An 11,564-nucleotide genomic window follows, 5' to 3' on the forward strand; every position below is an offset into this window, starting at 1 on the left:
CAATCAATATACTGTTAACACCGAATTAAAAATCTTCATTACTTAGGAGGTTGGAGGAGAGTAGCTATTATTTGCTGCAGAAAGATCACGATTTCACACTGGTATGCAACTTGAATTAAAAGGTTATGTTATACAAGTATATTTGATTTTTTAATTTTACAGATACTAGTCCAGTGACATTATCACTGCACCTTCTCTCCCTGAATTAGCAACGACGGGAAAACAGGAGACTGTAAAAGTCTGGGTTTAATTAGTGTCAAGATTTAAAATTTCATAAAGTAAAATAGAAAAATCAGCTGAAGATCTAATTCACCAACCAGTTTCAGCAATCTTATACCCATAACACACATTAGTAGCTCTGAAAAATAGTGCAACAGAGCAAGGCAGTCTCAGGTTTCTGGTTTCCCACAGCAAGCTTTTGATATGGAGAAAGTCCCAAATACAAAAGCCCACAATCCGTGATGCAGGGTGAATTAATTTGTATATCAAAACAGTGCTTTAAAACAGATTTTAAAATGTGATGATTTTGCCTCATATTATAAATTTATTTGCATTGAATGCAACAACCACCATTTAATTTATACTGGGTGAAACGTAAATCATAGCATTTCTACCAAACACTGTAGTCAAAACCTGACTCTTATAACATCAGGGTAACATCCGTAAGTTTCACTCTAGCTGTCATTGCATGTCTGCAAGTTACTAATTTGTGGAGCTAGAGCGATTTGCATTATAGCTTGAATATTTATTTAAGATTTTTTTTTTTTACAGGAAGCAGAGGGAAGATCTCTTATTAAACTAGACTTTATTATGGCTTATTTGCACATGCACAGTGATATCTGTATAACTGGACAGCATTTGTTACCCATCCTTAGGAGGTGATGGTAATCTGCTTTCTTGACGCTGCAGTTCATCCAGTGTAGGTAAACATGGTGCTGCGAGGGAGTTCAAGGATTTTACCCCCCAGCAACAGTGATACTTTTCCAAGTCAGATGGTGCTCAACCCGGAGGGGAACTTGCAGTTGGTAACTTTCCAATGTGCTTACTGATCTTGCCCTCCAAGGTGGTAGAAGTTGCAGGTTTGGGAAGTGCTACTGTCAAAGAAGCTTCAAAAGGTTGCTCCAGTGTATCTTATAGATGGTACACATTACAGCAGTCTGTACTGGGTGGTGCAGGGAATTAATGTTTAAGGTAGTCACTGTATTTATATGGCTGATCCAGTTAAGATTCTGGTTAACGGTGCCCTACCAGAATGTTGATGGTGGGAGATTCAGATTCAGCAATGTCATTAAGTGCCATGGGGAGGTGGTTCAACTCTCATTTGCAGATAGTAATTATCTGGCACTTGTGGTAAATGTTACTTGCAACTTATCAGCCCAAGCTTGAATCTTGGGATATGCCCTATTGCATATGGGCACAGACCTTTCATTATCTGAAAAGTCGCAAACAATACAGGATACTTTAACAAAAAAACATCCCCTTATGCTGGGAGGAGGGTTAATGATAAACAGTGAAGGTGAAGCTTTAAGATGGTTGGCCTCCAATAACCATCTTTGCCACATGCAAGGTATAATTCTAACCAGGAGACATTTCCCCCCCCAGATTCACACCGACTTCAATTTTACTAGGATTACTCAATTCCACGCTAGGTCAAATGCTGCCTTGATGACAAAGGAACTCTCACTTCACCTCTGTTCAGCCTGAGGCTGTTACGAGCTCTACAGTGGAGTGGCAGAACCCAAACTGACCAATAAGCATACAGGTTCATAGAATAGAATCACTACAGTGCAGAAGGAGGCCATTCAGCCTTCGAGCCTACATTGACAACAATCCCACCCAGGTCCTATTCCCATAACCCCATGTATTTACCCTGCCAACCCCCTGACACTAAGGAGCAATTTATCATAGCCAATCAACTTAACCTGCACATCTTTGGACTGAGAGGGGGAACCAGAGCACCCGGAGGAAACCCATGCTAACACGGGGAAAACATGCAAACTCCACACAGTCACCCGAGGTGAGAATTGAACACGTGTCCCTGGCACTGTGAGGCAGTAGTGCTAACCACTGTACCACCATGCTGCCCAATAAACCAATGGTTTATTGGGCAGCAAGTGCTACCTGACTGAACTGATGATATACAACCACCCATCACTTTGTTGATGAAATTTGGCTATTGGGGTTGTAACTGTTTGGATTTTCCACTTTCCCAGGTAACTGCAGTGTTGCAGTTGCTTCTGTAAGTTATAGGTATCAATGTATTTTGCACGCATTTTTAAAATTTGAATCACAAATTTTACTTAATGGTCCAATAAAACATTGCACATTTACATTAAATCAGTATTTATTTGTGGAGCAGATATCTTTATCCAAGTTGAACTGGTTTGGGATTAGGCAGAAACAAATTAAAAATAAAATAGCTATATGTTATAGCTATAATTTAAATAGCTATAAATGTTCAGTGGCCCATGAATATTTCCAAACACTGATAAAATGTGGGGCTGGTGTAGCACAGCTTCATCATTCATGAGCTGCAACAAGGCTAGACTGCTCTGCAGTCTCCTTTATTAGATCTCTCATTAAAGCATTGCTACTGCGTTTTTATTGCAAAAATTTGACCTAGGTAAGCATGTGGGTAACGAAAACTAAATTACTTAAAGCAATTATAAAGCAATATAATATTTCATGTTTCAGAACAATTCCAATGATGAATGCTAACAGTATGTTTTTAAGGACAGTTGCATACATGTGAGGACTTGCACTCAAATCCAAGCACAATGATGCTGCAGTACTATAAATTAATACAGCGTGAACACCATTTATTTCAACAAATGTAACTGATTAGCGGAAGTATTTTCCACTGCAAGCACCTCCCTATAAACCACATTATCCTCAAGAGTCGCGCTACAGGACAGCACAACAAAAAAACCCAACATCATTCACTTGCCAATCAAACAAGGTGCTTCAGGTTCAATAAGTGACGTCCCGTTTCTCACATGGTTAGGCTCAGTAACTCATCCGGAGCAGTACTTGGTGTTTCATTAGAATTCAGTTAAACAGAAACATACACAATGTCAAGGAAAACAAAATGTTTAGATTTATCATTTTTTCCCCTCTAAAATGGGTATTGAAAACACTTGCAATTTGAACAAAGATGGAAGCAGAGTGAGTTACACCCTCCAAAGCAACACAATTGTACGTTTCACCTCGGGAGCACCCATTAACCATCTCAAAATTTAGACTCCTGATGATTTCAAAAGGTTATAAAAAGGTTTTGAACAAAATATTTTCACTAAAGTGCATTATTGCATTCTCTGCCTTTGCTGAGGAAGCTAACCCCAGCCAGTGAAACACAAGGATGCACAACTGACTGTCACCCTCTTGATGTAGGAGGCTTTGGGTAGGAAGGACAAAATGGAAGAGTAAAATCTGGTTCCATTTCTACTCTAATACCACGGGGTTACAGTCACCATCGCTGGAAGTGTCCATGTTTAGCTAGCAAGGAACAAAACAGCTACATTGGCCAGATTCAGCTGCATAAAAGCAAATTACTGTGGATGCTGGAATGTGAAACCAAAAGAGAAAATGCTGGAAAACCTCAGCAGGTCTGGCAGCATCTGTAAGGAGAGAAAAAAAGAGCTGACGTTGAGTCTAGACGACCCTTTGTCAAAGCTAAAAGGCATAGAAAGTGGGAGATATTTATAGTGCAGGGCGAGGGAAACAACAGCCACAGAAACCAGGGGAAAATACTGCTAATAGCTGTCCACAGAGAGAATAGAGTGTGAATGGCCAAACAGCAGAGAAGCTAAAATGAAGATGTTGGGGGAGGGGGAAGGAAAATGGATGGGACAGAGTTAAGATTTAGAAAAGGAGAAGCAATGGGCGAGAAAAGGTAAGGGAGGGAGGATAAAGTTGGGGAAAAGGGTGTGGGGGAGGAAGACAGACAATAAAGAAATAAAAGGTAGAGAACAGTAAAAAAATTAAAATAGAATGAAAACAAAAGGGTCGAGGTGGGGTAGAGCAAATCACCTGAAGTTTAACAATTTAATTTTTTTTTACTGTTCTCTGCGTTTTATTTCTTTGTCTTTCTTCATTTTTCTTCCCTCCCCCCAACTTTATCCCCCTTCCCTTACCTCTGTCCCATCCATTTTCCTCCCCCCTACCCCCCCACCTTTATTTTAGCTTCTCTGCCGTTTGGCCATTCACACCCTTTATTCTCTCTGTGGACAGCTATTAGCAGTGTTTTCCCTTGGTTTCTGTGGCTATGACTCATCTTTCATTCCCTCCCCCTGCAGTATAAATATATCCCACTTTCTATGCCTTTTAGCTTGGACAAAGGGTCTTCTGGACTCGAAACGTCAGCTCTTTTCTCTCCTTACAGATGCTGCCAGACCTGCTGAGATTTTCCAGCATTTTCACTTTTGGTTTCAGGTTCAGCTGCAATTGTCCAAATCCCTGCTACCCCTCCCTCATTTCCAAAGCAAGTAAAATAGTTTGGTAACAAGGCCTTTGTAAAAATGCCACACCTGGGCGAGGGACGAATGGATTAACTGCACTCCTTTGAACGCAATCCAGTCAGGAATCACACCTTCCAGAGTGGAGGAGGAAAAAACGTTTTGCCCAAAAGATCACCACCTCTCTTATTTCTTACTACAGTCGCTTGTTCCCCCGTCAATGTTAATTAATTCAACACATCTGTTAATCCACATTTCAAATCCCCATCTTGTTTCATATATTAAACTCAATTTAGTGGATAATTTGATTTAGTTCAAAAATAACAATAAGACCATACTGATTTACAAAAGCAGATTTCAAAACCACATGCATGGTTTTCTTCCACTAGTTATACAGTTTGGGCTAGGTCAAAATTTTCAGTATAAAAATTACCAAAACAAAGCTATACCCAAAATTATGGGAAAATGAAACAAAACTATTTAACATAGTGTGGCTTTCAAGCAACTAAATCACTAACTTTTTCTTAAATATGACTGAATTGAACATGCAATACATAAATCTTAAACATATTTAATACAATAGCCGATAAACTTTACACTATGGCAATTGACTTTGATGCTCCAATCCTCAAGAAGTTCACAGAAAGAGAAACCAAATCAGAGTTGCATGACAGCAGCTAACTTACCATCGATTTTGTTAGAGCTGTAAACCACTGTGTTTGCTGCGTGTGTGTATCTGATCAGGTCTACCCCATACTTCTTACTGTACAGTGTTCTCTTTGGTCTGACAGATAAGAAAGATTTATATTAAGTGATGTTAAGTGCAAGCTTAAAAACAAATTCCAAACAAAGGGCCAACAATCAAATTCTGAGAATCCTCTCCCAACAATTGCTCCTTTGGTCAGGATTCAAAGGGAACAATTAAGTTTGGCACATCTTAGTCACTAGGACATCTACCACAATAAAAACCAAAAAAAAAGATTGTCGAAGACATCGATCACAATGAATTGGAAGGCATGGTATTTGTACGGGCCCACTAACATTGAGACCGAAATGGACCCCCCTGCTCCCAGCAAACCAGCTGATCCCCCAGTCCATGCAAGGTTTATTTTTCCTATCTCAGCCATGTCTCTTGTCCGAAACAAAATTTTCCCTCTCCATCATCAATCCACCCAAAATAGTCTCTCCAGACAAGGGACTCCCCGCTCGTTCCAATTAAGGATATTATTTTTGTGTCCACCCTTCCCCACCGCTAACCAAGCGAGTCTTTTTTCCAGTTAGTTATGTTGCGCCCAGTCTTTCTAAAGCCATTCACGATCATGCAGTGACCCACACACACACACTGTGTAGGCCTAACAACTCTGTCAGCAGGCAAAATTATTATGACCATGAAAGGAGTGAGCATATCGCAGCTTGTCAAGACTGCTCACCAACCCCCATTCCCTTCCACAATCTCAAACAAGTGGAAAATAACAAAAACAAACAATAACCAATTAGAAAGGAAGGGAGAGGAATAAAAAGAAAATTTGACAGACTTGATCAACTTACAGCAGGTTTTATCAGAAAAGATATTTAATTTCAACACTGAAAGAGCAATGGTACGCGCAGTGGTCCATACATCAGGTGTCACACACCCTACTCTCACTGGTATCTACTTTGAAGACTTCCCATGGAGTGAGATGTCCAAATATCAGAAAGGATATTAACAAAACTTAAATACAACCTGTTCACAAGTTCCAAGTATGAATTTGTATGTCACCAATTTAGCTACTGCCATATAGTGCTATCGTTTATTAAAGCAGTGAAGTATTTTTTTAATACAAGATGATAAACGAAGTCAGCTAAAAAGCACTCTGTAGCTGCTAGTGACATCCTATGATTTATTGGCTAACCTTACTTGCAACAATGGAGACAGCAAATGAAAATCACAAGCCACAGTAAAATAAAACCTAAAGAATTGCAAAGTATCACTTGCTTGGCCTGTACGGCCACTGAGCACCATGACAAGAGATGCGGAAGCCTTATTAGGGGATCAAGCAGTTCAATACTGCATTTTAAAATCAAGCTTAAATATCCTGATAACTCTATGACCCCCTCTGTCGGAGTAACATTATTTTGAGAGTTGAGATACCTGACCTAATATAGGGTTGCATATCTGCTTTACAGAATTAGCTGTAGCACAGACTGGAAATCTGCAGGTAGCAACAATAAGAACAGATGCAACTGTGGCTGCCCCTGCAACTGTGGAATAACCTGCCAGCACCTAATATTAGGATTCACGCATGAATAATAACTTGTGACAACAGAACTGTGGAAGTGACATCAATAGGGAGAAAACGGAGAAGGGAAAAAGAACAATTCTCCATAAAGAGACATTTTTTAGAAATCTTATGAAGGAGGGCACATAGTTTGACCTAGATGCATTTAACTCCAAAAGGCCTCCAATGCAGTTACCATTCTATGGCCTTGTCCCTTCCATCTCTATAATTTATCCCAGCTGTACAACTCTCCACGTAAGATTCCTCCTACACTGACCACTTGTGTAAATCCCACACTCTCTTCATTGGTATGGGTTGAGCCTTCAGTCATCTCAGCCCTAAACTCTGGAATTTCCTCCATAAAGCTCTCACTCCCTTTAAGCCCCAGCTCTGTGTCCATGCCCTATTAAGTGCTCATCATTTAACTCTTGGTGGATCTGAATGCACTTTAGAGCACGCAGGAAATATTTTCTACACGCAAGGTGTTTGCCTCAACTGCTCCATCGCCAAGCTAAAATATTTGCATATTTTAACTGCTTACATGATTCTCAGCTTCCCTTGCTGGCAGACTGCAATACTGGGGAAGTGAACCCTGCAAACCACAGGCTGTACTTTACACCCAGACTTTACAGGACCGCAGATAAACTTTAAGATTATTGCATGCAGAGGAAATGGAAGAGCAAAAATGTGATATTGAACCCCTGGCCTTAAACTGGGGTTCAAAAGTGAGAGGAGGAGAAACCAGCGTGGTGGCACAGTTGTTAGCACTATTCCTCATAGCACCTGGGACCAGGGCTCAATTCCAGCCTCAGGTGACTGTGCAGAGTCTGCACCTTCTCCCCACATCTGCGTGGGTTTCCCCCTAGTTTCCTCACACATTCCAAAAATGTGCAGGTTAGATGGCACGGTAGCACAGTGGTTAGCACTGCTGCTTCACAGCTCCAGGGACCTGGGTCCGATTCCCGGCTTGGGCCACTGTCTGTGTGGAGTTTGCACTTTCTCCTCGTGTCTGCGTGGGTTTCCTCCAGGTGCTCCGGTTTCCTCCCACAATCCAAAGACGTGCGGGTTAGGTTGATTGGCCAAGCTAAAATTGCCCTTAGTGTCCTGGGATGCGTAGGTTAGAGGGATTAGTGGGTAAATATGTAGGGATATGGGGGTAGGGCCTGGGTGGGATTGTGGTCGGTGCAGACTCGATGGGCCAAATGGCCTCTTTCTGTGCTGTAGGGATTCTAAGATTGATTGGCCATGCTAAATTGCCCCGTGTTAGGGGATTAGCAGGTAAATACATGGGGTTACAGGAATCAGGCCTGGATGGGATTGCTGTTGGCAGAGGCTCAATGGGCCAAATGGCCTCCTTCTGAACTGTAGGGATTCAGTGATTGCACTTCTCTCAAAGTTGTGGAACTCACGCCCCCCCCCCCCCCAAAGAGTGCAGTGGAGGCAGAATCAGTCAACAGATAGGAGAAAGTGATGGATATATTGCTGATGAAAATGGGATAAAAGGGCCACGGAGAGAAGGCAGAAAAGTGGAGTTAAGACCAGGATAAAGATCAGCCATAATCATGAGAAATGTTCTCGAAAAACCGAATTGCCTATTCCTGCTTTTAATTCCTACGTTCAGCCACTCTATCATGGAACCATTTCCCGCCCTACGTCCAACGTATGACTGCCCCCCTTTTTTAAAAAAAATCACTAAAATAAGAGAAGGCGACTGATTATAATTTGCCAAGCTTTCACTCTCCTCTCGCCATTGCCTGGAGTCTGGCCTCATCCTCCTGCCCGCCACGAGGAACAGATTGGGAGGGCATTGTGAAAATCGAGGTCGGGGCTTGTAGGCCTCCGAGGCTGGTCTTTAAACCCAAGCAGGGCGGCTGGAAGGGGGAGAAGAGGCGGGTTGCTTTCACTCACTTCCCCTCCTGGCAGTCGTACAGGACGATGGAGTCGTCGTCGCTGCTGGAGATGAGCGTCTCCCCGTTGGGCGAGAAGTCGAAGCAGTTGATCTTGTCCGTGTTCTCCCGGAATACCTTGGCCACTCGGAAGCTGCGCAGCACGTTATCCGTCAGCTTCATCTCCTCTCTGTGCCCGGGATGGGAAAAGAAAGAATCGGACGGTCAAAACGCCGCTTCCGCGGTGGATTGTTCCCTCCCCTCAGTATTTAAAAGCAAGCGGCGAGCCGGTGGCAGCGGTTAAAATGGCGGCGGCACACGGGCCGCGCACAGAGGCTGCAATCACACTCCCCTCCCCCCACCACCACCATCGCGGGGCATTGTGGATCCCAAGCCGCTGTTGGCGGGAACATAACCCATAATACTCAACCGCTGGTTGTCAGGGAGACAGGAGGGGGGGGCTGGTCTCTGTGGGGCGTCTGTCCCACGAACCGAGGATGACGTTCACCGGCTTCATGATTGGCTGTGCAACCATTACCCATAATATTAACCGCGCTGGTTGTCAGGGAGATGGAAGGAGGGCGTGGTCTCGCCGTCGTCGTCCGTCCGTCCGTCCCTCGAGCCGAAGATGTCCCTGTTCGTGATTACCCATAATACCCACCACGCACCGCCCCGGTTGTCAGGGAGACAGAAGGGGCGTGGTCTCTGCCTTCGACATCGTCTGTCCCTCAAGCCGAAGATGACCTTCACCCCGCTTCTTGATTGGTTGTACGCATTACCCATAATACCCACCTCCTGGTTGTCATGGTTCTGCTCTTCCATTTTACACCTCCTACACTTTTTAACTTGTCCCATTACCACATTAGTTTTGTTATATTTATTATATTTTTAAGATTATAAGTTATTTTACTGCTTATTCCCTGTTGCTCTCACCTCAGTAAGGAGTCTAACAACACCAGGTTAAAGTCCAACAGGTTTATTTGGTAGCAAACACCACTCGCTTTCGGAGCGCTGTTCCTTCGTCAGGTGGAGTGGGAGATCTGCTCACAAACAGGGCATACAGAGACAAAAACTCAATTTACAGAATAATGATTGGAATGCAGTCTTTACAGATAATCAAGTCTCACCTCAGCCAGTCAGCATTTTGTGGAGAAATTTGTTCATTTTGTGGAGAAATTTGCCATCCTTGCTGCCTCTGCCCTAATTTTCAAGTTCTGGCGCAGAAAGAGGCCATTCAGCCCATCCTGTCTATGTCAGCCAAAAAGGAGAAAAAATAGAAACTAGCTGTACATTTTAATCCCATTTTCCAGCACCTGGCCATAGTTTCGGAGGTTACAGCAATTCAGATGCAGTTCCAGGTACCTTAAAATTTATTTATCAGTCAGAAGTAGGTTTGCATTAAGTTACTGTGATAATCCCATAGTCATCACACTCTGGCACCTGTTCGGGTACACTGAAGGAGAATTTAGCGTGGCCAGTGTACCTAACCAGCATGTTTTTTGGACTGTGGGAGGAAACCGGAGCATCGAGGAAACCCACAGACACGGGGAGAACATGCAGACTCCGCACAGACAATGACCCAAACTGGGAATCAAACCCATGTCCCTGGCGCTGTGAGGCAGCAGTGCCAGTCCTCTTAAATAATTTGAGCATTTCAGCCTTAACAGCTAATTTAGGTAGTGAATGCCAAACTACTGATTTTAATTCTCCACTCCCATTCTGACCTCTGTTTCCTACACGGTTCCATTTCCTAAATGATACCAGTGGCAACCGTTTGGTTGCCTTTGCCTGCCTTTGTGATTGCTTATTAAAACCTGTGCTGGCACTCATTTTTCAAGTTCTGATGAAAGGTCACTAATTTCAAACATTAATTCTGTTTCCTTCTCCACAGAATATGCCTGAACTGCTTTCCATGTTCTGTTTTTACTGCACCTAGTGCTTCATAGAATCAAATGCATTTACAGCACAGAAGAAAGACATTCAAGCCTATCATGCTTGTTCTAGCTTTTTGAAAGAACAGCTCTACTCAGTTCCATCCCATCCCACACCAGCCCATGCTTTTTGTCTGTCCTGCAAGTTCTTCATCCTCAATTATCTGACCAATACCCTTTTAAACTTATTGTTGAAATCAGCTTCCACCACCATTTCAAATAAAGGATTCTAGATCCCACCACTGTTCTGAGTGAAAAACATTCTCCTCGCCACCCCTCTAAATCGTTGTCAATGATTCTAAATCTATGATCTCTTCTTAATGATTCACTCGCTAGAGGGAATAATTTTTCTCTATCTACTCTATCAAAACTTCTCAGCACCTTGAACTTCGTAATACTTATTTGTATGTAGAATTTACAGAAACTGGTCATATTAGAAGACTGGGATACAGGTTACAGGGTTAGGGCCTGGGTAAGATACTTTGTCGAAGAGTCATTGCAGACTTGATGGGCCAAATGGCCGCCTTCTGCACTGTAAGGATTCCATGATTCTATGAAGACTGGTGGTTTGTGATTTGGTCTCCACACAGAATAGCATTTGGATCTCTCATCGGGTAACTTGTAGTCTAATCAATATTAGGAAGGTTTCCCTCGACTCATGGTTGACTCATGTCCAACTCAGTTAAGTTTCTTCAAAACCATGTTATTTACACTATGTACATAATAAGCTTCCAGGTAAGTACCTTTCTAGTGTACAGACTTAATCATAGAATAGAATTCCCATAGGCCATTCGGCCCATCGAGTCTGCGCCAGCTCTCCAACAGAGCATCTTACCCAAGCCCTATTCCATAACCCCACGTATTTATCCCACTAATCCCCTTAACCTGGTGGCACAGTGGTTAGCACTGCTGCCTCATAGTGCCAGGGACCCGGGTTTGATTCCCGGCTTGGGTCACTGTCTTTGTGGAGTCTGCACATTCTCCCTGTGTCTGCGTGGGTTTCCTCCGGATGCTCCAGTTTCCTCCCACACTCCA

The 11,564-nt window shown here is 43.0% G+C and overlaps 1 protein-coding gene across 1 annotated transcript in view; it reads right to left on the reverse strand.

The window, feature by feature from the left end:
* wdr82 (WD repeat domain 82) overlaps positions 1 to 8,967 on the reverse strand; it is a 29,883-nt gene extending 20,916 nt beyond the window's left edge. Inside the window, exons 1-2 of the mRNA XM_078209879.1 lie at positions 8,621 to 8,967; positions 5,141 to 5,238 (exon numbers count right to left, since the gene is read on the reverse strand). Of these exons, the coding sequence (XP_078066005.1) occupies positions 5,141 to 5,238; positions 8,621 to 8,781 (259 nt within the window). The 5' untranslated portion in view covers positions 8,782 to 8,967. The remainder of the gene's footprint in view (positions 1 to 5,140; positions 5,239 to 8,620) is intronic.
* Between the last annotated feature and the right edge of the window lie 2,597 nt (positions 8,968 to 11,564).

This window comes from Mustelus asterias, chromosome 3 (assembly GCF_964213995.1).
Source record: "Mustelus asterias chromosome 3, sMusAst1.hap1.1, whole genome shotgun sequence".
Taxonomy (NCBI): domain Eukaryota; kingdom Metazoa; phylum Chordata; class Chondrichthyes; order Carcharhiniformes; family Triakidae; genus Mustelus; species Mustelus asterias.